Genomic DNA, 24,110 nt, shown 5'->3' with positions numbered 1-24,110 from the left:
AGGTCCCAATGGCTGCTGAAGTCAGCCTTTTCCCCAGGTCCTTCCCCCTGTTGCATCACCGTCCCTTTCCCATTTCCACTGGGCAGGTGTCTCAATGATGGGTTCAGTGCTCTCTTTAGGATGCATTGAACTCTCAGGTTTTTAGCTTCCAAGTGCACAGGAGAGTGCGGTGCATCTGCCCAAACTAGACGGTCATTCAATGTCAGTACCGAACCATGTCCAGGTCATAGAAGACTCCATTGCCACACTCAGAGCAGGGAACTATGCCAAAGAAGATCCTCTTTGACTTCAAATCTCTCAGTGCCCGCCTCAGCTTCACCACAAATTGGGCAAGTATTTCCTGGTAGAAAGTTCCTGAAGCATCATAGCTCTCCAGAGGCATAGGGTACTGCCCCGTGCTAAACTTGCTCAGTGCAACGGTGTGGCGTACCAGGTCCTCCAGGGCTGGCATGAAGATCTGGTTCCCACAGAAGCTGAAGGTCGTGAGCTGGGAGCAGCGGCTCAGGCTGGGCAGGATGACTCTGAGTTGGGCATCTGAGATCCCACAATCATCCAGGTGTAGGGTCTGCAGAGTGGCAGTGACTCTCTCCAGCAGAAGTTGAAGGGGCTCAGGGCTGAAATCAGTCAGTCTCACAGTAGTCAAGACCAGGTGCTTCAGTTGACTGAGCATCTGGCACCAAGATAGATGGCTCACGTCCAATTCTACAAGCGGGCAGTAGTTTATTGAAAAAGTCTCCAATGGAGTCTTGAGGCACCTGGAACACAGAGTAAGAAGTTAGTTCTGAAAAATGGTAGCAGTGAGTGGAGGGCAGTAGGGAAGGACTTCAAGGTGTGAATTTTGCCCAAGCCCAAAGTCATTCTGTTGATCATCTAATGACGGCCAGTATCCAAGATGTTGTCTTTTCAAGGCTATGGTCATTCTGGTCAGTCCCATTTTAGGCTGAGTTCTCCATCACTCATGCAACTCACTCAAGTCCATAGAATCTCTAAGACTTCCTTTCCCACTTGTTGGCAGAACCCCACATTTCTGGGCCACACGAGCCCAGTGGGAGACCCACATAAAGGACACAGCCAGGGAGGATCCAGCAGCATCAGCTGGGGTTGCACCTGCAGGGTCACCAGCATGTCTGTGTCCTCAGCACCCACCTCTCACTCTTAATAGTTCTTCAGTCCTGCTCCCTCACCCTCTAGTGAAGATTCTGGCATTGTCCATACAAGAATTGATTTACTTGGAGCCCCCAAACAACCTATTACATAGACAGAGTTAGAGATAGGCTCAGTAGTGTTCACTAAGACAGTGAGGACAGAGCCCATGCAGTAGAACCTCCATAGCTGACCACCTCCCTACCTGAAACCTCCCTAAGTTGCCCTAATTGTCATAAACCAGATGCCCACCACACATACCTATTAGCACAGCGGGCCTAGTTCCCTATGTTGACACCTCCATGTGTTGACCAGTTTGTTACAGTCTCTTGGGTGGTCAACTTACAGAGGTTCGTCCGTATTTTCAAAAGTGAAGGTTTGATGTGCTGTTCCTTCTTCAGTGCCTCCCTCACTTGCCTATTTCCCATCACCTTACCTTTGACACACTTTTTCAGGACAAATTCACTAATGTACCCTCGCTAGATCTGAGAACCCCAATAGCTGGTTCCCTAGCAAGGTGTCCCTCTCCATGGCAGCTTTCCTGGGCTAGTTATGTGACACCCCCTTTAGGACAGAACAGTGAACACAAGTGTCGGTTGACATTCTAGTGTCCCCCACTCTGCTATGTGGCCAGAGGCTGGCACACAGTAGCTGTCCTCTAGTGTTCACTGTGACAGAGAGAAGCTTTGCTCTGGTCTGTGGAGAAAACTCCCCACCTTTCCTCACCTGAGCACCTGGTCTAGGTGGCCTTCAAGGAAGGAATCAGAGTGCATGTGAAGCGCCTGGAGACAGTCCAGCTTCAGGAATGAAGTGGCAAACTGGGACAGATATTTCTTCTTCATCTCCAGGGAAAGGTAGGCAGGTGCACTGACGTGGGAGACAAGGAGTGTCTGAAGGTGAGTCATATGGCCCAGGTAAGACGCAAAGCGTCCCAGGGTGGGCAGCTTCCAATGGCAATTCACCTCTACCTCCTGGATACACTCCAGCTCCACCATGTGTAGGACATTTCTGATTATTTTTAAGGTCCTTGCAAGAATGTTCAGCTTCCTACAGCACAGGTGAACAAAATCTTTCCTCTGTCTGGCCCACACTGAGACGTAGATCAGGGATTCATCCAGTGTCGTAATGTCGAGACAGAGATCTATAATCACCTTTAAGGGCTTTTCCCTTCCCAAACCCGGACAGTCCTTCCCTGTTTTCCTCTTACTCAGGGCGTTTAGTGAGCAAGTATCGGCCACCGCTTCAGACCACGCGGTCCAGAAGTTCTCATCCACATCCCGCAAATCCAGCACTTGCAGGATCCACCTCCTGTGGGTGAAACGGGGGAGTCTCAGAATTTAGGGAAGGACCCACCTGTAACTTGACCTTTTATTCCACGCTCGAGTCATCACTCCCCCGCCCCGACTTCTCCTTTGTCTGCCTTTCCTCATCCTCTCTTGCCCTTGGACCCCACCTGTCCTCACTCCCAGTGTCCTTAGGTGCCATTGGCAGGAGGCAGGTTCACATCCTCTCAGTGGTCCCAGCATGGGGAGCATCTTTCCATCCTGGGAGCCCTTTCCCAGGGGGCTCAGCAATGGTCAGTTGTCTGAGCTGCCTCACTGGCACCTCCAGAGGCCTCTGTTCTACCCTTGAGTCCCCATTCTCTTCCTGTCCTTGCTCTCTGTCCCCCATGTCACTCCCTCCCAAGCTCCCTGGGACCCCTCACCTGGGCCGAAACTTCTGGGGGAGAAGCAGCGCATCCAGCCCGTCCAGCACAGCTCTCAATGACTTCAGGTCATATGACTTCATCAGGGACCCCAGAGGGAGGCAGGTGAAGGGCCAGGCCTGCACCATCGCCGTCAGGACTCTGCTGCGTCTCCTGGTGAAGGCCTCCATGAAGAGCGGTGGGAAGAGCTCCCTGGGAAGCTCCTCCAGAGCAGAGATGGCCAAGGCTTCATTTCTCACCAGGCTCTGCACAGCCAGGTCCAGGAGTCTCGGTGCACCCTTGAGGCTCATCTTGGTGAATCTGCAAGGAAAACATCCTGAGGACACGTCTAGGGAAAAAGCATCCTCCTCAGGCCAGTCCTGACCACCCCATCTTCTCATGGTCAAAGTCACTGGCCTGGCAGAGCTGAAGGGTCCTCAGTTTAGGCCAATCTCACTCTGCATTTGGTTGCCGCAGAGCCGTACCTCTCCTCCTGCTGGCAACCTGACCAGTGTCCCCCACCCACTGAGGAGGGGACACAGTGACCACTACCCTGTTAACTTCCGTCCAGAGTTCCACTGAGTTCTGGTCCTACCAGGAGGTGGGTGGGGAGGAGCCTGAGAGCTGCCCCCCTCCCCCCGCCCTTCTGGGGGAAGTTGTGTGAGTTGTCACTGAAGGGCCTGGGACAAGGGCCATGTAATGTCATGAGCCTTACAGGTCTACACCCTCAGTTTCTACACAGAATTTGCTTGGAAACATTCAGGGGACTTCCCTAAAAAGGAGGCCACTGGTTCATATTTTAAATTTCAATGGGTAATTATAAAAGCCACGTTAGAATATCATGGAGCATGTGCAAGTTAGGAGTAGAAGACAATCTCTGAGGTGGAGATTCCAATGCACATCTCTATTACACATATTTAAAATTAACCACTTCAGATGGGGCGTGGTAGCTGGATTGCTTGAGTTCAGGAGTTCAAGACCAGCCCAAGCAAGAGGGAGACCCTATTTTTTTTTTCTTTTTGGTTGCAGGTTTTGGCTAGGTCCGAGTTTGAACTCGCTACCTCTGGCATATGGGGCCAGCACCCTACTCCTTGAGCCACAGGCGCCACCCAGGAGACCCCATTTTTCTACTCAAAATAGAAAAACGAGCTGAGGGCGGCGCCTGTGGCTCAGTTGGTAAGGTGCCGGCCCCATATACCGAGGGTGGCGGGTTCAAAACCAGCCCCGGCTGAATTGCAACCAAAAAATAGCCGGGCGTTGTTGCGGGTGCCTGTAGTCCCAGCTACCTGGGAGGCTGAGGCAAGAGAATCACTTAAGCCCAGGAGTTGGACGTTGCTTTGAGCTGTGTGATGCCATGGCACTCTACCGAGGGCCATAAAGTGAGACTCTGTCTCTACAAAAAAAAAAAAAAAAGGAGAAAAACGAGCTGGGAGTTATGGTGGGGACCTTTAGTTCCAGCTTCTCGAGAGGCTGAGGCCAGAGGATCTCTTCAGCTGTGAGGTTGCTGTGAGCTATAATGACGTCATGGCACTCGTACCCAGGGGGACAGAGTGAGTTTCTCTCAAAAAAATAAAGAGGGGCTTGGTGCCTGTAGCTCAGTGAGTAGGGTGCCAGCTACATGCACCTAGGCTCTGGGGTTGGAACCCAGCCAGGCTGCTAAACCACAATGACAATTGCAACAAAAAATTGCCGGGCGTTGTGGCCTGTAGTCCCAGCTACTACTTGGGAGGCCGAAACCAGAGGCTGTCTTGAGCCCTAGAGTTTGAGGTTGCTGTGAGCTGTGATGCCATGGCACTCTACTGAGGGTGACATAGTGAGACTCTGTCTCAAAAAATAAATAAATAAATACAAATAAAGAGAGAATAAGGAAATATTATATTTAATATGATACAGAATATTTTTAAGCTGTTAGTAATAAAGAAAGCCTAACTAAACTTGTGAAATCAAAATACCGCAAAGTCTATGAATGATAAGAGCACACAAACTAAACACGAAAAAACCAAGAAATAATGAAATTGGAATCAATTAGATTGAACCAAATTCTGTATGGTGGAGCATGTCTGAAGTGACGTAAGTGACAGCACAAACAGGACGAGCGAGGTGGCTCCCGCCTGTAATCCCCGCCCCAGGAGAGGCCGAGAGGAGCAGGTTATCTGAGGTCATGAGTTTGAGACCAGCCTGGGCAAGAGTGAGACTTGTCTCTAAAAAATAGCCAGACGTCATGGTGGGCACCGGTGGTCTCAGCTAGTTGGGAGGCTGAGGCAGAAGGATCACTCGGGCCCAAGAGTTTGAGGTTACTGTGAGTTCTCATGCCACAGCACTTTGCTAAGGACATCAAAGTGAGACCCAGTCTAAAAAATAAACAAAAAACGAGAATGAAAGCACAAAGAGGTACTTGAGGAATGCAGACAGAACCACATTTAGAGGAAAAGTCTAAATCCAAAGAGTTCATTTGAAAAACACACAGGGGGCTCAGCACCTATGGCTCATGCGGCTAAGGCGCCAGCCACATACACCTGAGCTGGCGGGTTCGAATCCAGCCTGGGCCTGCCAAACAACAATAATGGCTGCAACCAAGAAAAAATAGCCGAGCATTGTGGCGGGTGCCTGTAATCCCAGCTACTTGGGAGGTGGAGGCAGGAGAATCTCTTGAGCCCAGGAGTTGGAGGTTGCTGTGAGATGTGATGCCACGGCACTCTACCCAGGGTGACAGCTGAGGGTCTGTCTCAAAAAAAAAAAAGAAAGAAAGAAAGAAAAAGAAAAACACACAAAGTAATTCCCTGTGCCATCAAAGGCTGCGTGTCATGGTCTCAGACGGGTGACTGTAGATCAGATGGGACTGTGCCTATGGAATCCGTGACTTACCAGGTGTGGACTCAGGTTGCAGGGCGCTGGGAACTCAGGCAGAAACCAGCAGTAACTCCAGGCTGCAGGGCTTCAGGACTATCCTGTGGCTCACCAGGAACTCACACTGAGACCTTTCTCATCACACCTCCCGTTTTGAACTCCCAGCTTCCAATCAGAACTGGGCATCTGATTAGATTTCTGAGGCTCCACCCAGGTAATTCTGATTGAATTTTAGCTGGCCCAAGATTAATTGATTCAGAAATCCCATCAAAAAACCGAGGGACCTAGGAGTAGGCTGAAGTCAAGAATTGCTTCCTTCCCGTGTTTCACAGATACTGATGAGTTGCATAATATGTGGCCCTCACAGTCCTGAGTGCAACATAGTGAAGATTTTATTGTTCATTTTTACTTATTTATTCATTATTTATTTATTTAGGGAGAGAGTATCCCTTTGTCACTCTCAGTGGTGTGCTGTGGCAGCATAGCTGATAGCAACCTCAAACTCTTGGGCTCAAGCAATTCTCTTCCCCTCCTCTGCCCATGATCACACCAGGGCACCCAGCCTCCCCAGTAGCAGGGACTGCGGGCACCTGCCACAATGCTCTTGAACCTTGTGAGGTCAGGGCAATCTACCCACCTCGGCCTCCCAGGGTGCTAGGATTACAAGCCTGAGCCACCGCCCCAGGCCTCAGACACTATTTTTATAAAGGAAGATAATGTCAGATGTCTTTATGTGAACATCGAAATGTATAGAAATTCAGACCAAAGTCTGGAATTGGCTCCCTGAACTGAACCATCTCCAAGGAAGGGCCTGGAAGGAAGAGAGCCATCAGGGCATGTTTGCTCTCTGTGTCCTGCTCCAGGGTCTTATACCGCCAATGCAGTCAGGTACGACTGGGGGAAACAGGAAAAGCAGAAGTGTTTTCTCCACGGTGACTCTCACGACTGCTGGTCTGCCATGGTAACATGCCGTGACTGCACATCAGCACGGCTATTCCTTCCCTGTCTAAGTGCTTTATATTATCGATAGTCAGGAATGTCAACGACCCCAGTTTGCATTTTAGTAGCTATAAACAGATGATGAAGATTTCCATGCACCCTGCTGTCAACAAGCATTTCATGCCATAGGCCGGGCTCCATGCTCAGCTGTGCAACCACAGGATGACAGAGACACAGTCCCTGACCTGTAAGAGGCCATGTCCAACTGGATGAAGGGGCTCATGCCTGTAACCTTAGAAGTTTAGGTGGCCCAGGTGGGAAGATTGTGAGGTCAAAAGTTTGAGTCTATAGTGAGCTATCATCACACCAGGGCACTCTAGCTCAGGCAACAGAGCAAGACCCTGTCTCGAAAAGAAAAGCAAAACAAGGAAAAATAAAGGCTGGGCGCAGTGGCTCATGCCTGTAACCCTAGCACTCTGGGAGGCCGAGGGGGATGGATCGCCAGAGCTCATGAGTTCGGGACCATCCTGAGCAAGAGCAAGACCCCGTCTCTAGAAAATAGCTCTGAGTTCTGACGGACACCTATACTCCCAGCCACTTGGGAGGCTGAGGCCAGAGGATCACTTAAGTGAGTCCAAGAGTTTGAGATTGCTGTGAGCTGTGTATGACGCTTGGCACTCTACCAAGGGTGACAAAGTTAGACCCTGTCTCAAAAAATAAATGAATAAATGATGAACAAATTTAAAACATAAAGAAAGAAAAAGAGACAATGTCTATCTAGCAGGTGAGACTATTACAGAAATAATTGAGTAACAAAAACAAACAAAAAAAAAAACAAATGAATCAGTAAGACATGATTGTAAGAGGGACTTTACCGAACAAATGCAATCAGTGTAACCTGGTTTCCTGTACCCTCAATGAATCCCCAACAATAAGAAAAAAAAATGAAACAAATAAGTAAAACAAAATGAGTAAAAAAGAAAACAAATAAAACAAATGAGTAAAAAGAAAAAAGAAGAAAAAAGCAAATGAGATAGCCTACGTTCACATGTTTTTAGCAGCTCTACTCATAATTGCCCAGACTGGGATGCTGGCAAAATGTCCTTCAGTAGGTGAATGGAAAAATAAACAGGGCTGAGCACAGTGGCTCATGCCTGTAATGCGAGCACTCTGGGAGGCCGAGGCAGTCAGATTGCCTGAGCTCAGGAATTCAAGACCAGTCTGAGTTCGGTGGCGCCTGTGGGTCAGTGAGTAGGGTGCCGGCCTCACATACTGAGAGTGACGGGTTTGAACTCGGCTCCAGCCAAACTGCAAAAATAGCTGGGCGTTGTGGAGGGGGCCTTGTAGTCTCACCTACTCAGGAGAGGCTGAGCAAGGGAATCGCCTAAGCCCAAGGGCTGGAGGTTGCTGTTAGCTATGACACCATGGCACTCCACCAAGGGCAACAAAGTGAGACTCTGTCTCTAAAATAAAATAAAATGAAATTAAAATAAAATAAAGAGGATTGCTTGAACCCAAGAGGTTGAGGTGGCTGTGAGCTATGATGCTAGGGCACTCAACCCCAAGGCAACTGATTGACACTCTGTCTCAAAAAAAAAAGGAAAAGAGAAAAAGAAACTGTGAATGTCAAATTCTCAAGTTGTGAAAAGACAAAGAGGAACCTTAAATTTGGGTCAGTGTGCAGTGAAAGAAGGCAATCGGAAAGGCTGTGTGCTGGAAGATAGTCTGCAGAGGGAGACGCTGTGAAGGCAGTAGAAAGCCCAGTGGGTGCCAGGAGCTGGGGTACAGTAGGGTGAACCGGCAGAGCACAGCGGATTGTGAGGGCACTGAGACTCCCCTGTTCAGGGGTACGATGGTGGACACATGCCACCATCACTTGTCAAAACCCATAGCATGTACATCACCAGCAGTCGCCCTCAGGTAAACTAGAGACGGTAGGTGATAACCATGGGTCTGCGTAGGCTCCTTGGTTGTAAGAAAGGCAGCATCCTTTCTCACAGTCCAAACGTTGATCGTTTGGGGACAGTGGCAAGACAAAAAATCCCGACTTTCTGTCCAATTTTCCTGTGAATCTAAAACTGCCCTAAAAAAATTAAAAAGTCAAAATTGAAAAAAAGCTGTGATATGCTCGGCACCTGTAACTCAGCAGCTACGGCACCAGCCACATACACCGGAGCTGGGGAGTTCGAATCCAGCCTGGGCCCGCCAAACAACAACGACAACTGCACCAAAAAAGTAGCCAGGCGTTGTGGCAGGAGCCTATAATCCCAGCTACTTGGGAGGCTGAGGCAAGAGAATTGCTTAAACCTGAGACTCTGAGTTTGCTGTGAGCTGTGATGCCACTGGACTCTACCCAGGGCAACAGCTTGAGACTGTCTCAAAAAAACAAAAGGTGGGTATCGACATGAACAGAAACTTTTCAGAAGAAGATAGACAGATAGCCAAGACACACAAGTGACCTTGAAGAATCAGCAAGTGCTAGCTGGCTGCTGTGGGCCAGTGGTTAGCGCACTGGACCCGCACAGTAGGGGTGGCGAATTTGAACCTTGCCTGAGCCCGATTAACTAAAACAGAAAGAACATCGCAGAATAAGCAAGTGCACATTGCAGTTCACCTGGAACGGGCCGTGCCTTGCCAGGGGCTCTGCTGCCCCCTTAGCTGTCCCCTGTCTCTGCCCGCTGATGTTCTTTTTTTCTGAGACAGAGTCTCACTCTGCTGCCCTCAGTGGAATGCTGTGGCATCATACACAGCTCACGGCAACCTCAAACTTCAGCACAAGTGACCCTCTTGCTTCACTCTCTGGAGTAGCTGGGACTACAGGTGCCCGTCACAATGTTCCGCTAGTTTTAGAGATGGGGTCTCATTCTTCCTTAGGCTGGTCTCAGACTCTTGAGCTCAGGCAATCCACCCGCCTCAGCCGCCCTGAGCCACTGCCCCCAATCTCAGACACTGTTCTTATTATTTATTTATTTATTTATTTATTCATTGAGACCGAGTCTCACTCTGTCACCCTGGGTAGAGTGCCCTGGTGTCACAAGCTCACAGTAATTTCAACATTTTGGGCTTAAGCTACCCACCTGCCTCAGCCTCCATTGCAGCTGGGACTACAGGTGCCCTCCACAATACTCAGCTACTTTTAGAGACGGGGTCTCACTCTTTCTCAGGCTGGTCTTGAACCTGTGAGTTCAGGGCAATCTACCCACCTCGGCCTCCCAGAGTGCAAGGATTACAGACGTGAGCCACCACCACCCACCTTCAGACACTATTTTTGTAAGGGAAGATAATGCCAGATGTCTTTATGTGAACATTGAAATGTATAGAAAGTCACCCAAACTAGATGGTCATTCAACATCAGTATCGAACCATGTCCAGGTCATAGAAGACTCCGTTGCCACACTCAGGACAGGGGACTATGCCAAAGAAGATACTCTTCGACTGCAAATCCCTCAGTGTCCGCCTCAGCTTAGCCACAAATCGGGCAAGTATTTCCTGGTAGAAAGTTCCCGAAGCATCATAGCTCTCCAGAGGCGCAGGGTACTGCCCCGTGCGAAACTTGCTCAGTGCAACGGTGTGGCGTACCAGGTCCTCCAGGGCTGGCATGAAGATCTGGTTCCCGCAGAAGCTGAAGGTCGTGAGCTGGAAGCAGCAGCTCAGGCTGGGCAGGATGACCCTCAGTTGGGCATCTGAGATCCCACAGTCATCCAGGTCCAGGGTCTGCAGAGTGACAGCGACTCTCTCCAGCAGAAGTTGAAGGGGCTCAGGGCTGAAATCGGTCAGTCTCACATTAGTCAAGACCAGGTGCTTTAGTTGACTGAGGGTCGGGCACCAAGATAGATGGCTCATGTCTGATTCTACAAGCGAGCAGAAGTTCATTGAGAGAGTCTCCAGTGGGGTCTTGAGGCACCTGGAACAGAGGAAGAAGTTAGTTCTGGGGAATGAGCAGTGATTGGAGGGCAGTAGGGAAGGACTTCAAGGTGGGAGTTCTGCCCAAGCCCAGAGTCATTCCGTTCATCATTGGATGATGGTCAAACAGCACAGTGTGATGTTGTCTGTTGAAGGCTGTGGTCATTCTGGTTAGTCCCATTTAGGCTGAGTTCTCCATCACTCATGCGACTCAAGTCCACAGAATCTGAGACTCCATTTCCCACTTGTTGGCAGAACCCCACATTTCTGGGCCACATTTGCCCAGCGGGAGACATGCATAAAGGATGCAGCCAGGTAAGATCCTAAGTATCAGCTGGGGTTGCCACCTGCAGGGTCACGGGCATGTCTGTGTCCTCAGCATCAACCTCTCACTCTTAATAGTTCTTCACTCCTCCCTCACCCTCTAGTGAAGATTCTGGCATTTTCCATACATGAATTGATTTACTTGGAACCCCAAACCACCTATTACATAGAGAGACGGGCTCAGTAGTGTTCACTAAGACAGTGAGGACAGAGCCCATCAGTAGAACCTCCATAGCTGACCGCCTCCCTGCCTGGAACACCTCCCTAAGTTGCCCTAATTGTCACAGACCAGACGCATGCCACATGTACCTATTAGCACAGCGGGCCTAGTTCCCTATGTTGACACCTCCATGTGTTGACCAGTTTGCTACAGTCTCGTGGGCGGTCAACTTACAGAGGTTCGTCCGTATTTTCAAAAGTGAAGGTTTGATGTGCTGTCCCTTCTTCAGTGCCTCCCTCACTTGCCTATTTCCCATCATCTTACCTTTGACACACTTTTTCAGGACAAATTCACTAATGTACCCTCGCTAGATCTGAGAACCCCAATAGCTGGTTCCCTAGCAAGGTGTCCCTCTCCATGGCAGCTTTCCTGGGCTAGTTATTTGACACCCCCTTTAGGACAAAACAGTGAACACAAGTGTCGGTTGTGTTCAAACATTCTAGTGTCTCCCTGACCGCTACGTGGCCAGAGGCACTTAGTGTTCACTGTGACAGAGAGAGGCTTTGCTCTGGTCTGCAGAGAAAACTCCCCACCTTTCCTCACCTGAGCACCTGGTCCAGGTGGCCTTCAAGGAAGGAATCAGAGTGCATGTGAAGCGCCTGGAGACGGTCCAGCTTCAGGAATGATGTGGCGAACTGGGACAGATATTTCTTCTTCATCTCCGGGGAAAGGTAGGCAGGTGCACTGACGTGGGAGACAAGGAGTGTCTGAAGGTGAGTCATCCGGCCCAGGTAAGACGCAAAGCGTCCCAGGGTGGGCAGCTTCCAATGGCAATTCACCTCCACCTCCTGGATACACTCCAGCTCCACTGTTTTTAGGTCACTTCGGATTATCTCCAAGGACCCTGCAAGAATGTTCAGTTTCCTACAGCACAGGTGGACGAAATCTTTCCTCTGCCTGGCCCACACTGAGACATAGATCAAGGATTCATCCACTGTTCTTACAGTGAGGCAGAGATCTACAATCACCTGGAAGGGCTTCTCCCTTCCCAAACGTGGACAGTCCTTCCCTGTTTTCCTCTTACCCAGGGCGTTTGTTGAGCATGTAGGGGCCACCGCTTCAGACCACACAGTCCAGAAGTTCTCATCCACATCCCGCAAATCCAGCACTTGCAGGATCCACCTCCTGTGGGTGAAATGGGGCAGTCTCAGAATTTAGGGAAGGACCCACCTGCGACCTGACCTTTTATTCCACACTTGAGTCATCACTGCCCCCCCGACTTCTCCTTTCTCTGCCTTTCCTCATCCTCTCTTGCCCTTGGACCCCACCTGTCCTCACTCCCAGTGTCCTTAGGTGCCATTGGCAGGAGTCAGGTTCACATCCTCTCAGTGGTCCCAGCATGGGGAGCATCTTTCCATTCAGGGAGCCCTTTCCCAGGGGCTCAGCAATGGTCAGTTGTCTGAGCTGCCTCACTGGCACCTCCAGAGGCCTCTGTTCTACCCTTGAGTCCCCATTCTCTTCCTGTCCTTGCTCTCTGTCCCCCATGTCACTCCCTCCCAAGCTCCCTGGGACCCCTCACCTGGGCCGAAACTTCTGGGGGAGAAGCAGCGCATCCAGCCCGTCCAGCACAGCTCTCAATGACTTCAGGTCATGTGACTTCATCAGGGACCCCAGAGGGAGGCAGGTGAAGGGCCAGGCCTGCACCATCGCCGTCAGGACTCTGCTGCGTCTCCTGGTGAAGGCCTCCATGAAGAGCGGTGGGAAGAGCTCCCTGGGCAGCTCCTCCAGGGCAGAGATGGCCAAGGCTTCGTTTCTCACCAGGCTCTGCACAGCCAGGTCCAGGAGTCTCGGTGCACCCTTGAGGCTCATCTTGGTGAATCTGCAAAGAAAACATCCTGAGGACACGTCTAGGGAAAAAGCATCCTGCTCGGGCCAGTCCTCACCACCCCCATCTTCTCATGGTCAAAGTCACTGGCCTGGCAGAGGTGGAAGGGTCCTCAGTTTAGACCAATCTCACTCTGCATTTGGTGGCCGCAGAGCCGTACCTCTCCTCCTGCTGGCAACCTGACCAGTGTCCCCCACCCACTGAGGAGGTGACACGGTGACCACTACCCTGTTAACTTCCGTCCAGGGTTCCACTGAGTTCTGGTCCTACGAGGAGGTGGGTGGGGAGGAGCCTGAGAGCTGTGCCCCCCCCGCCGCCCTTCTGGGGGAAGTTGTGTGAGTTGTCACTGAAGGGCCTGGGACAAGGGCCATGGAATGTCATGAGCCCTACAGATCTACACCCTCAGTTTCTACACAGAATTTGGTTGGAAACATTCGGGGGCTTCCCTAAAATGGGGGCCACTGGTTCATGTTTTAAAATTTCAATGGGTAATTATAAAAGCCGCGTTAGAATATCATGGAGCATGTGCAAGTTAGGAGTAGAAGACAATCTCTGAGGTGGAGATTCCAATGCACATCTCTATTACACATATTTAAAATTAACCACTTCAGACGGGGCATGGTAGCTGGATTGCTTGAGTTCAGGAGTTCAAGACCAGCCCGAGCAAGAGGGAGACCCTATTTTTTTTTTTCTTTTTGGTTGCAGGTTTTGGCCGGGTTCGAGTTTGAACTCGCTACCTCTGGCATATGGGGCCAGCACCCTACTCCTTGAGCCACAGGCGCCACCCAGGAGACCCCATTGTTCTACTCAAAATAGAAAAGTGAGCTGAGGGCGGCGCCTGTGGCTCAGTTTGTAAGGCACCGGCCCCATATACGGAGGGTGGCGGGTTCAAACCCAGCCACGGCTGAACTGCAACCATAAAATAGCCGGGTGTTGTGGCGGGTGCCTGTAGTCCCTGCTACTTGGGAGGCTGAGGCAAGAGAATCACTTAAGCCCAGGAGTTGGAGGTTGCTGTGAGCTGTGTGATGCCATGGCAATCTACCGAGGGCCATAAAGTGAGACTCTGTCTCTACAAAAAAAAAAAAAGAAAGAAAAAACGAGCTGGGAGTTATGGTGGGGACCTTTAGTTCTAGCTTCTCGAGAGGCTGAGCCAGAGGATCTCTTCAGCTGTGAGGTTGCTGTGAGCTATAATGACGTCATGGCACTCGTACCCAGGGGGACAGAGTGAGTTTCTCTCAAAAAAATAAAGAGGGGCTTGGTGCCTGTAGCTCAGTGAGTAGGGTGCCAGCTAAATGCACCTAGGCTCTGGGGTTCGAACCCAGCCAGGCTGCTAAACCACAATGACAACTGCAACAAAAAATTGCCGGGCCTTGTGGCCTGTAGTCCCAGCTACTTGGGAGGCTGAGACCAGAGGCTGTCTTGAGCCCTAGAGTTTGAGGTTGCTGTGAGCTGTGATGCCATGGCACTCTACTGAGGGTGACATAGTGAGACTCTGTCTCAAAAAATAAATAAATAAATACAAATAAAGAGAGAATAAGGAAATATTATATATAATGATACAGAATATTTTTAAGCTGTTAGTAATAAAGAAAGCCTAACTTGTGAAATCAAAATACCGCAAAGTCTATGAATGATAAGAGCACACAAACTAAACACGAAAAAACCAAGAAATAATGAAATTGGAATCAATTAGATTGAACCAAATTCTGCATGGTGGAGCATGTCTAAAGTGACGTAAGTGACAGCATAAACAGGACAGGCGAAGTGGCTCCCGCCTGTAATCCCAGCCCCAGGAGAGGCCGAGAGGAGCAGGTCATCTGAGGTCATGAGTTTGAGACCAGCCTGGGCAAGAGTGAGACTTGTCTCTAAAAAATAGCCAGGCGTCATGGTGGGCACCTGTGGTCTCATCTATGGGAGGCTGAGGCAGAAGGATCACTCGGGCCCAAGAGTTTGAGGTTACTGTGAGCTCTCATGCCATAGCACTTTGCCAAGGACAACAAAGTGAGACCCAGTCTAAAAAATAAACAAAAAACAAGAATGAAAGCACAAAGAGGTACTTGAGGAATGCAGACAGAACCACATTTAGAGGTAAAGTCTAACTCCAAAGAGTTCATTTGAAAAACACACAGGGGGCTCGGCGCCTATGGCTCAAGCGGCTAAGGCGCCGGCCACATACACCTGAGCTGGCGGGTTCAAATCCAGCCCGGGCCTGCCAAACGACAATAATGGCTGCAACCAAAAAAAAAAAAAAAAATAGCCAAGCATTGTGGCGGGTGCCTGTAATCCCAGCTACTTGGGAGGTGGAGGCAGGAGAATCTCTTGAGCCCAGGAGTTGGAGGTTGCTGTGAGATGTGATGCCATGGCACTCTACCCAGGGTGACAGCTGAGGGTCTGTCTCAAAAAAAAAAAAAAAAGAAAAAGAAGAACACACAAGGTAATTCCCTGTGCCATCAAAGGCTGCGTGTCATGGTCTCAGACGGGTGACTGTAGATCAGATGGGACTGTGCCTATGGAATCCGTGACTTACCAGGTGTGGACTCAGGTTGCAGGGCGCTGGGACCTCAGGCAGAAACCAGCAGTAACTCCAGGCTACAGGGCTTCAGGACTGTCCCGTGGCTCACCAGGAACTCACACTGAGACCTTTCTCATCACACCTGCCCTTTTCAACTCCCAGCTTCCAATCAGAACTGGGCATATGATTAGATTTCTGAGGCTCCACCCAGGTAATTCTGATTGAATTTTAGCTGGCCCAAGATTAATTGATTGATTCAGAAATCCCATCAAAAAACCGAGGGACCTAGGAGTAGGCTGAAGTCAAGAATTGCTTCCTTCCCGTGTTTTACAGATACTGATGAGTTGCATAACATGTGGCCCTCACAGTCCTGAGTGCAACACAGTGAAGATTTTATTGTTTATTTTTACTTATTTATTCATTATTTATTTATTTAGGGAGAGAGTATCCCTTTGTCATTCTCAGTGGTGTGCTGTGGCAGCATAGCTGATAGCAACCTCAAACTCTTGGGCTCAAGCAATTCTCTTCCCCTCCTCTGCCCATGATCACACCAGGGCACCCAGCCTCCCCAGTAGCTGGGACTGCGGGCACCTGCCACAATGCTCTTGAACCTTGTGAGCTCAGGGCAATCTACCCACCTCGGCCTCCCAGGGTGCTAGGATTACAAGCCTGAGCCACCGCCCCAGGCCTCAGACACTATTTTTATAAAGGAAGATAATGTCAGATGTCTTTATGTGAACATTGAAATGTATAGAAATTCAGACCAAAGTCTGGAATTGGCTCCCTGAACTGAACCATCTCCAAGGAAGGGCCTGGAAGGAAGAGAGCCATCAGGGCATGTTTGCTCTCTGTGTCCTGCTCCAGGGTCTTATACCGCCAATGCAGTCAGGTACGACTGGGGGAAACAGGAAAAGCAGAAGTGTTTTCTCCACGGTGACTCTCACGACTGCTGGTCTGCCATGGTAACATGCCGTGACTGCACATCAGCACGGCTATTCCTTCCCTGTCTAAGTGCTTTATATTATCGATAGCCAGGAATGTCAACGACCCCAGTTTGCATTTTAGTAGCTATAAACAGATGATGAAGATTTCCATGCACCCTGCTGTCAACAAGCGTTTCCTGCCATAGGCCGGGCTCCATGCTCAGCTGTGCAACCACAGGATGACAGAGACACAGTCCCTGACCTGTAAGAGGCCATGTCCAACTGGATGCAGCGGCTCATGCCTGTAATCTTAGAAGTTTAGGTGGCCCAGGTGGGAAGATTGTGAGGTCAAGAGTTTGAGTCTATAGTGAGCTATCATCACACCAGGGCACTCTAGCTCAGACAACAGAGCAAGACCCTGTCTCGAAAAGAAAAGCAAAACAAGGAAAAATAAAGGCCAGGCGCAGTGGCTCATGCCTGTAACCCTAGCACTCTCGGAGGCCGAGGGGGATGGATCGCCGGAGCTCATGAGTTCGGGACCATCCTGAGCAAGAGCAAGACCCCGTCTCTAGAAAATAGCTCTGAGTTCTGATGGACACCTATACTCCCAGCCACTTGAGAGGCTGAGGCCAGAGGATCACTTAAGTGAGTCCAAGAGTTTGAGGTTGCTGTGAGCTGTGTATGACGCTTGGCACTCTACCAAGGGTGACAAAGTTAGACCCTGTCTCAAAAAATAAATGAATAAATGATGAACAAATTTAAAACATAAAGAAAGAAAAAGAGACAATGTCTATCTAGCAGGTGAGACTATTACAGAAGTAATTGAGTAACAAAAACAATAATAAAAAAACAAATGAATCAGCAAGACATGATTGTAAGAGGGACTTTACTTAACAAATGCAATCAGTGTAACCTGGTTTCTTGCACCCTCAATGAATCCCCAACAATAAGAAAAAAAAAATGAAACAAATAAGTAAAACAAAATGAGTAAAAAAGAAAACAAATAAAACAAATGAGTAAAAAGAAAAAAGAAGAAAAAAGCAAATGAGACAGCCTACGTTCACATGTTTTTAGCAGCTCTACTCATAATTGCCCAGACTGGGATGCTGGCAAGATGTCCTTCAGTAGGTGAATGGAAAAATAAACAGGGCTGAGCGCGGTGGCTCATGCCTGTAATGCGAGCACTCTGGGAGGCCGAGGCAGTCAGATTGCCTGAATTCAGGATATCTTTGCAAAGTAACTAAGAAAATGCCAGGAGGGCTATGTCAACTAATGTGATGAAAATGTGTCAAATGGTCATGAACCAAGTGTATGGTGCCCCATGATCATATTGATGTACACAGCTATGATTTAATAAAAAAATAATAAAAAAAGACCAGTCTGAGTTGGGTGGCGCCTGTGGCTCAGTGAGTAGGGTGCCGGCCTCATATACTGAGAGTGGCGGGTTTGAACTCAGCTCCAGCCAAACTGCGAAAATAGCTGGGCGTTGTGGAGGGGGCCTGTAGTCTCAGCTACTCGGGAGAGGCTGAGCAAGGGAATCACCTAAGCCCAAGGGCTGGAGGTTGCTGTGAGCTGTGACACCATGGCACTCCACCAAGGGCAACAAAGTGAGACTCTGTCTCTAAAATAAAATAAAATGAAATAAAATAAAATAAAATAAAGAGGATCACTTGAACCCAAGAGGTTGAGGTGGCTGTGAGCTATGATGCCAGGGCACTCAACCCCAAGGCAACTGATTGACACTCTGTCTCCAAAAAAAAAAAAAAAGGAAAAGAGAAGAAGAAAGAAACTGTGAATGTCAAATTCTCAAGCTGTGAAAAGACAAAGAGGAACCTTAAATTTGGGTCAGTGTGCAGTGAAAGAAGGCAATCGGAAAGGCTGTGTGCTGGAAGATAGTCTGCAGAGGGAGACGCTGTGAAGGCAGTAGAAAGCCCAGTGGGTGCCAGGAGCTGGGGTACAGTAGGATGAACCAGCAGAGCACAGCGGATTGTGAGGGCACTGAGACTCCCCTGTTCAGGGGTACGATGGTGGACACATGTCACCATCACTTGTCAAAACCCATAGCATGTACATCACCAACAGTCACCCTCAGGTAAACTAGAGACGGTAGGTGATAACCATGGGTCTGCGTAGGCTCCTTGGTTGTAAGAAAGGCAGCATCCTTTCTCACAATCCAAACGTTGATCGTTTGGGGACAGTGGCAAGACAAAAAATCCCGACTTTCTGTCCAATTTTCCTGTGAATCTAAAACTGCCCTAAAAAAATTAAAAAGTCAAAATTGAAAAAAAGCTGTGATATGCTTGGCACCTGTAACTCAGCAGCTACGGCACCAGCCACATACACGGGAGCTGGGGAGTTCGAATCCAGCCTGGGCCCTCCAAACAACAACGACAACTGCACCAAAAAAGTAGCCAGGCGTGGTGGCAGGAGCCTGTAATCCCAGCTACTTGGGAGGCTGAGGCAAGAGAATTGCTTAAGCCCAAGACTTTGAGGTTACTGTGAGCTGTGATGCCATGGCACTCTACCCAGGGCAACATAGTGAGACTCTGTCTCAAAAAAGAAAAGAAAAGAAAAGAAAGAAAAAGGAGGGAAAAAAAATATGGATAATTCCTTCTATTACTGAAATTGTATTATTTGGCCAGGTGTGACGGTTCATGCTGTAATCCCAGCACTCTGGGAGGCCGAGGCTGGTGGATGGCGTCAGCTCAGGAGTTCAACACCAGCCTGAGCAAGATTGAGACCCCTGCCTCTACTAAAAATAGAAAAACTAGCTGGGCCAGTTGCCTATGACCCTAGCTACTCAGGAGGCTGAGGCAAGAGAATTACTTGAGCCCAAGAGTTTGAGGTTGGGCAGCTCCTGTGGCTCAGTGAGTAGGGTGCTGGCCCCATATACCGAGGGCGGTGGGTTCAAACTTGGCCCCAGAAAACTGCAACAAAAAAAATAGCCAGGCGTTGTGGCAGATGCCTATAGTCCCAGCTGAGGCAAGAGAATCGCGTTAAGCCCAGGAGTAGGAGGTTGTTGTGAGCTGTGACGTCATGGTTCTCTACCAAGGGTGACAGAATGAGACTCTATCTGTACAAAAAAAAAAAAAAAAGAGTTTGAGGTTGCTGTGAGCTATGACACCATGGCACTCTACCAAGGGTGACAAAGTGAATTAAATTAAGAATTAAAAAATAGCTGGAGTATGGCAGGTAGCTATAGCCCCAGCTACCAGGGAGGCTAACGCAAGAGAATCGCTCTGAACCCAAGTGTTTGAGGTTGCTGTGAGCTATGACACAAGGGCATTCTACTGAGGATGATAAAGTGAGATTCTGTCTCAAAAAAGAGGTAATACATATACACTTTTCTTTTTGAGACAGAGCCTCAATCTGTCACCCTGGGTAGAGTGCTGTGGCATCACAGCTCACAGCAAGCACCAAATCCTAGGCTTAAGTGATTCTCTTGCCTTAGCCTCCCAAGTAGCTGTGACTACAGGCGCCCGCCACAACGCCCAGCTGTTTTTCATAGTAGTTGCTATTGTTGTTTGGCAGGCCTAGGCTAGATTCAAACTCCCCAGTTCTGGAATATGTGGCTGGCGCCTTAGCTGCTTGAGCTACAGGCACCAAGCTGATATTTTTAACATCTATGTAGATCACTGGACAAACATTTATACTCAAATAGCACTTACATAATACCAGATATTAGGAAATACTATATACAACATGGTCCTTCTAACACTAATGCATACAACCTGGTCCCACTTACCAGCAGATGGTGCACGAATCCTACGGGTTGGAAATGTTTATCTTTAGGGTTAGGGCAGGTGAATTCAGTCTTGCGTTCCCCACCCCACCCGCTCCCGGATGCTAACACTCTGCTGTTGGTGTAAATCACGATTATATTTTGGCTACACATGAAAGCTGGGTTTTGCTGTGCACCCTGTGCTCCTGCCCACCTCTTGGGTCAGAAATAGAGGGTAAGAATGGAGGATGAAGAATGTTGAGGGCTTCTGCTACAAGGAAAGAGCAGGAAAATGTGTGTTTATTGAGCTCTTACTGTTTGCAAGCCCCTGAACCAAGCCCCATCCTTGCACCACTTCATTGCATCCTACAAGGTTCCCGTAAGCTGGTGGACACTAGCATACTCATGTTTCAGGGAAACTGAGGCTCATGCCCAAGGTCCCTGCTCAGCAACACCACACCAGCCTCTGACCCCTCAACTGGGTCCCTCACCACAGGGAAGGTCAGTCAGTAGCCACAGGAACCTTCATGGTTATTCCACCTCTGATGATGTTGTAACCAGCTCCATAAGCAAGAAAACACTTTTTTCATAATTTCCTTTCTGTAGTTATCTGCTTTAAGTTCCCAGGCCAGTGAAATTTCTACTTTGTAACCTTCTGTTACCCTGAGGCATTCCCATTTGAGTTCCGCCACCTGCCCCCAGCTATGGCAGCACCTCCTTGCAGCCATGAGAGAACTACGGAGCCTTGCAGCTCCTGTTGGTCCAGAGAAGACAAGGTCAGGGCTGTCCCAGCACAGTCTGTGCCCAGGGTCCCTTGAAGCAGCCTCCTCCTTGCATCCTGCCTGCACACCAGGCTGAGAACATGACCCCTATTAACCCCTAGCACTGTAGACTACTAAAATCCCTACTCTGCAATGAACAATCTGGTGCAAATATCTTTATTGCCAAATGATTTTTGGTCCTTTGGATATACAGCTAGGAGAGGAATTGCAGGATCAAACGGCAGGTCTACATTTAGATCCCTGAGTGTGCTCCAAACCTCCTTCCAAAAGGAACGTACTAGCTTGCATTCCCACCAGCAGTGCAGAAGGGTTCCCCTTTCTCCACATCCACGCCAACATCTGTTGTTTTGGGATTTTATGATGTGGGCTACTCTTACTGGAGTTAGATGGTATCTCATAGTAGTTTTGGTTTGCATTTCTCTGATGATTAAAGATGATGAGCATTTTTTCATGTGTCTGTAGACCATGCACCTGTCTTCTTCAGAGAAGCTTCTGTTCATGTCTCTTGCCCACAATGAAATGGGATCACTTGTTTTTTGCTTAGTAATAAGTTTGAGTTCTCTGTGGATTCTGGTTATTAGACCTTTGTCGGTAGTATAACTTGCAAAAATCCTCTCCCATTCTGAGGGCTGTCTATTTGCTTTACTTAGTGTTCTTGGCTGTGCAGCTTTTTAATTTGATCAGATCCCAGTAATGTATTTTTGATGTTGCTTCAATTGCCCGGGGTGTCTTCCTCATGAAGTGTTCTCCCAGGCCAATTTTCTCAAGCATTTCCCCTGCACTCTCCCTAAGAATATTTATAGTTTCTTTCTTTTTTTTTTTTTTTGTGGTTTTTTTTTTTTTTTTTTGGCCGGGGATAGGTTTGAACCCGCCACCTCCGGCATATGGGACTGGCGCCCTACTCCTTGAGCCACAGGTGCCGCCAATATTTATAGTTTCATGTCTTAAGTTTAAGTCCTTTAACCAGTGAGAGTCAATTTTTGTTAGAGGAGAAAGGTGTGGGTCCAGTTTCAGTCTTCTACAAGTTGCCAGCCAATTCATCCAGCACCACTTATTGAATAGGGACTCTTTCTTCCAATTTATATATATATAATATTTTTATATATATATTTTTTATATATATATATATATTTTTTTTTTTGTAGAGACAGAGTCTCACTTTACCGCCCTTGGTAGAGTGCCATGACGTCACAGGACTCACAGCAACCTCCAGCTCTTGGGCTTCCGCGATTCTCCTGCCTCAGCCTTCCAATTTATATTTTTAATAGGCTTATCGAAAGTCATGGAAGCGCCCCGGGAGGCTGAGGCAAGAGAATCGCGTTAGCCCAAGAGTTAGAGGTTGCTGTGAGCCGTGTGACGCCACGGCACTCTACCCGAGGGCAGTACAGTGAGACTCTGTCTCTACAAAACAAAAAAACAAAAAAAACAAAAAAACAAAGGGTGGTGCCTGTGGCTCAGTGAGTAGGGCGCCGGCCCCACATACTGAGGGTGGTGGGTTCAAACCCAGCCCCAGCCAAACTGCAACAAAAAAATAGCTGGGCGTTGTGGCGCGCGCCTGTAGTCCCAGCTACTCGGGAGGCTGAGGCGAGAGAATCATGTAAGCCCAAGAGGTGGAGGTTGCTGTGAGCCGTGTGACACCACGGCACTCTACCGAGAGCAGTAAAGTGAAACTCTGTCTCTACAGAAACAAACAAAAACAAAAAAAACAAGAAAGTCATGGAAGAAGCCCAAGTGCCCATGGACCTATGAATGGATTAATATATTGTGGTATACATATACCATGGAATATTATGCAGCAGTAAAAAAAATGGAGACTTTACCTCCTCTATGTTTACATGGATGGAGCTGGGAAATATTCTTCTTAGTAAAGTATCTCAGGAACGGGAAAAAAAAAGTATCCAATGTACTCAGTACTACTGTGAAACCAATTTATAATAACTCACACTTGCATATGAAAAATGAAACACAATTTTAGGCTATGATGAAGGAGGGAAGGGAAGGGGGAAGGAGGGGGACCACAACTATGGAGCACATTGCAAGTACAAGTTGGTTCTATCATGTGTAGAACAGAAATGTCCTAATGCTATAATTGGGTAAATGAAACTATGCTGATTAGTATGATGTAAGCACTCCAATTTGTACAAATAATCAACCCACTGAAATGGGCATAAATGTACTTATGACCTATGTACAAAAGACTTAATCCCTACTCTGGGTGGGCCTTCGATGACACTTTTTGGTCATGGGGTGTAGGCACTGGTATGGTTTCCCACTGTGCTGGCCACACGTGCTGATGCCCACTCCCATTACGCATTACCCATTTCACCTCCAGATGTACCACTGACTTTACTGGTGGGGGAATCGGACTGGAGGCGGTCATCCCTCCGCCTGCAGCACAGCTCCCATGGCCTCCATAACTAATCTTCATTCTCCCTTGACAATCCCCATTGTCTGCACAATTGGATTTCTGTGCGGTGAGCAGAGAGGACCTCCCTTGTGAGCCCGTGAACAACACGCTCTCTGAACAGTCCATGATAGGGAGGTGAGGGGTGTTTGGGGCAAACCTCTCATCAACTACGACACAGATGCCAAAGGATGTATTTTTTGGGAAATGTGGGATAGAAATATTTCAATCACACCTTATGCCTATTTGATTTTAGTGTTTTGCTAAAAGGGAGTTTGGATGTCCTCACTGGCCACAGCTAATTTAATGCAGATAGGGCCACTGCCCCCCACCAGGGCAAGCCTGTGCTGGTGATGCCCAGAGTCTCCTGCTAATACATGGTGTGGACGGCATGTTCCAGTGCAGGGGACGCGGGGGTGGGAAGAGGGCAGGCGAAGCCAATGTCTGGGAAATCAGGCTTCTGGATCCATCTAGAGACCCACGAGGAGTGCCCAGTGCTTGGCATCTGGTTAGCAGGGAGGAGCGGGCTCTGCTCAGGTGGCTCATGGCCATTGCCCAATTCCCAAGTTTCAGACCCTGTATGTCCACCTTCTGTGGATTAATTCACTAAACAGCCATAGAACAAAGCAAGGAGATGACACATGCCCAGAGAAGAAAGGAAGGAAAAGGAATGGATCCAAACGATCAAATTTCTACTTGATGTCCTGAGATCCTGGCCTTGAACCTCACTAATGACAGACAGCTCAGTGCCTCTCCTTCACTATCAGTAATGGAGATTCCTCGGGTTTATTTTATTATTTTTGGAGACAGCATCTCACTCTGTCACCTTGGGTAGAGAACCCTGGTACCGTAGCTCACAGGAACCTCAAACTTTTGGACTGGA

The 24,110-nt window shown here is 48.7% G+C and overlaps 2 protein-coding genes across 2 annotated transcripts; both read right to left on the bottom strand.

Annotated features, from left to right (window-relative positions):
* Positions 1 to 202: 202 nt before the first annotated feature.
* LOC128574659 (PRAME family member 12-like) lies at positions 203 to 3,138 on the bottom strand. Its single transcript, XM_053575528.1, has 3 exons — positions 2,849 to 3,138; positions 1,870 to 2,451; positions 203 to 755 (listed from the first exon to the last, which is right to left on the bottom strand). The coding sequence occupies exons 1-3, from the start codon at positions 3,136 to 3,138 to the stop codon at positions 203 to 205; spliced, it is 1,425 nt and encodes a 474-aa protein (XP_053431503.1).
* Positions 3,139 to 9,964: 6,826 nt separating this feature from the next.
* Positions 9,965 to 23,203, bottom strand: LOC128574658 (PRAME family member 12-like). Its single transcript, XM_053575527.1, has 5 exons — positions 23,141 to 23,203; positions 13,046 to 13,151; positions 12,580 to 12,907; positions 11,604 to 12,185; positions 9,965 to 10,517 (listed from the first exon to the last, which is right to left on the bottom strand). Exons 1-5 carry the CDS (start codon positions 23,201 to 23,203, stop codon positions 9,965 to 9,967), a joined length of 1,632 nt encoding a protein of 543 aa, XP_053431502.1.
* Positions 23,204 to 24,110: the final 907 nt, after the last annotated feature.

This window comes from Nycticebus coucang, chromosome 22, assembly GCF_027406575.1.
Source record: "Nycticebus coucang isolate mNycCou1 chromosome 22, mNycCou1.pri, whole genome shotgun sequence".
Taxonomy (NCBI): Eukaryota; Metazoa; Chordata; class Mammalia; order Primates; family Lorisidae; genus Nycticebus; species Nycticebus coucang.
This window is presented reverse-complemented; position numbering and strand designations above follow the sequence as displayed.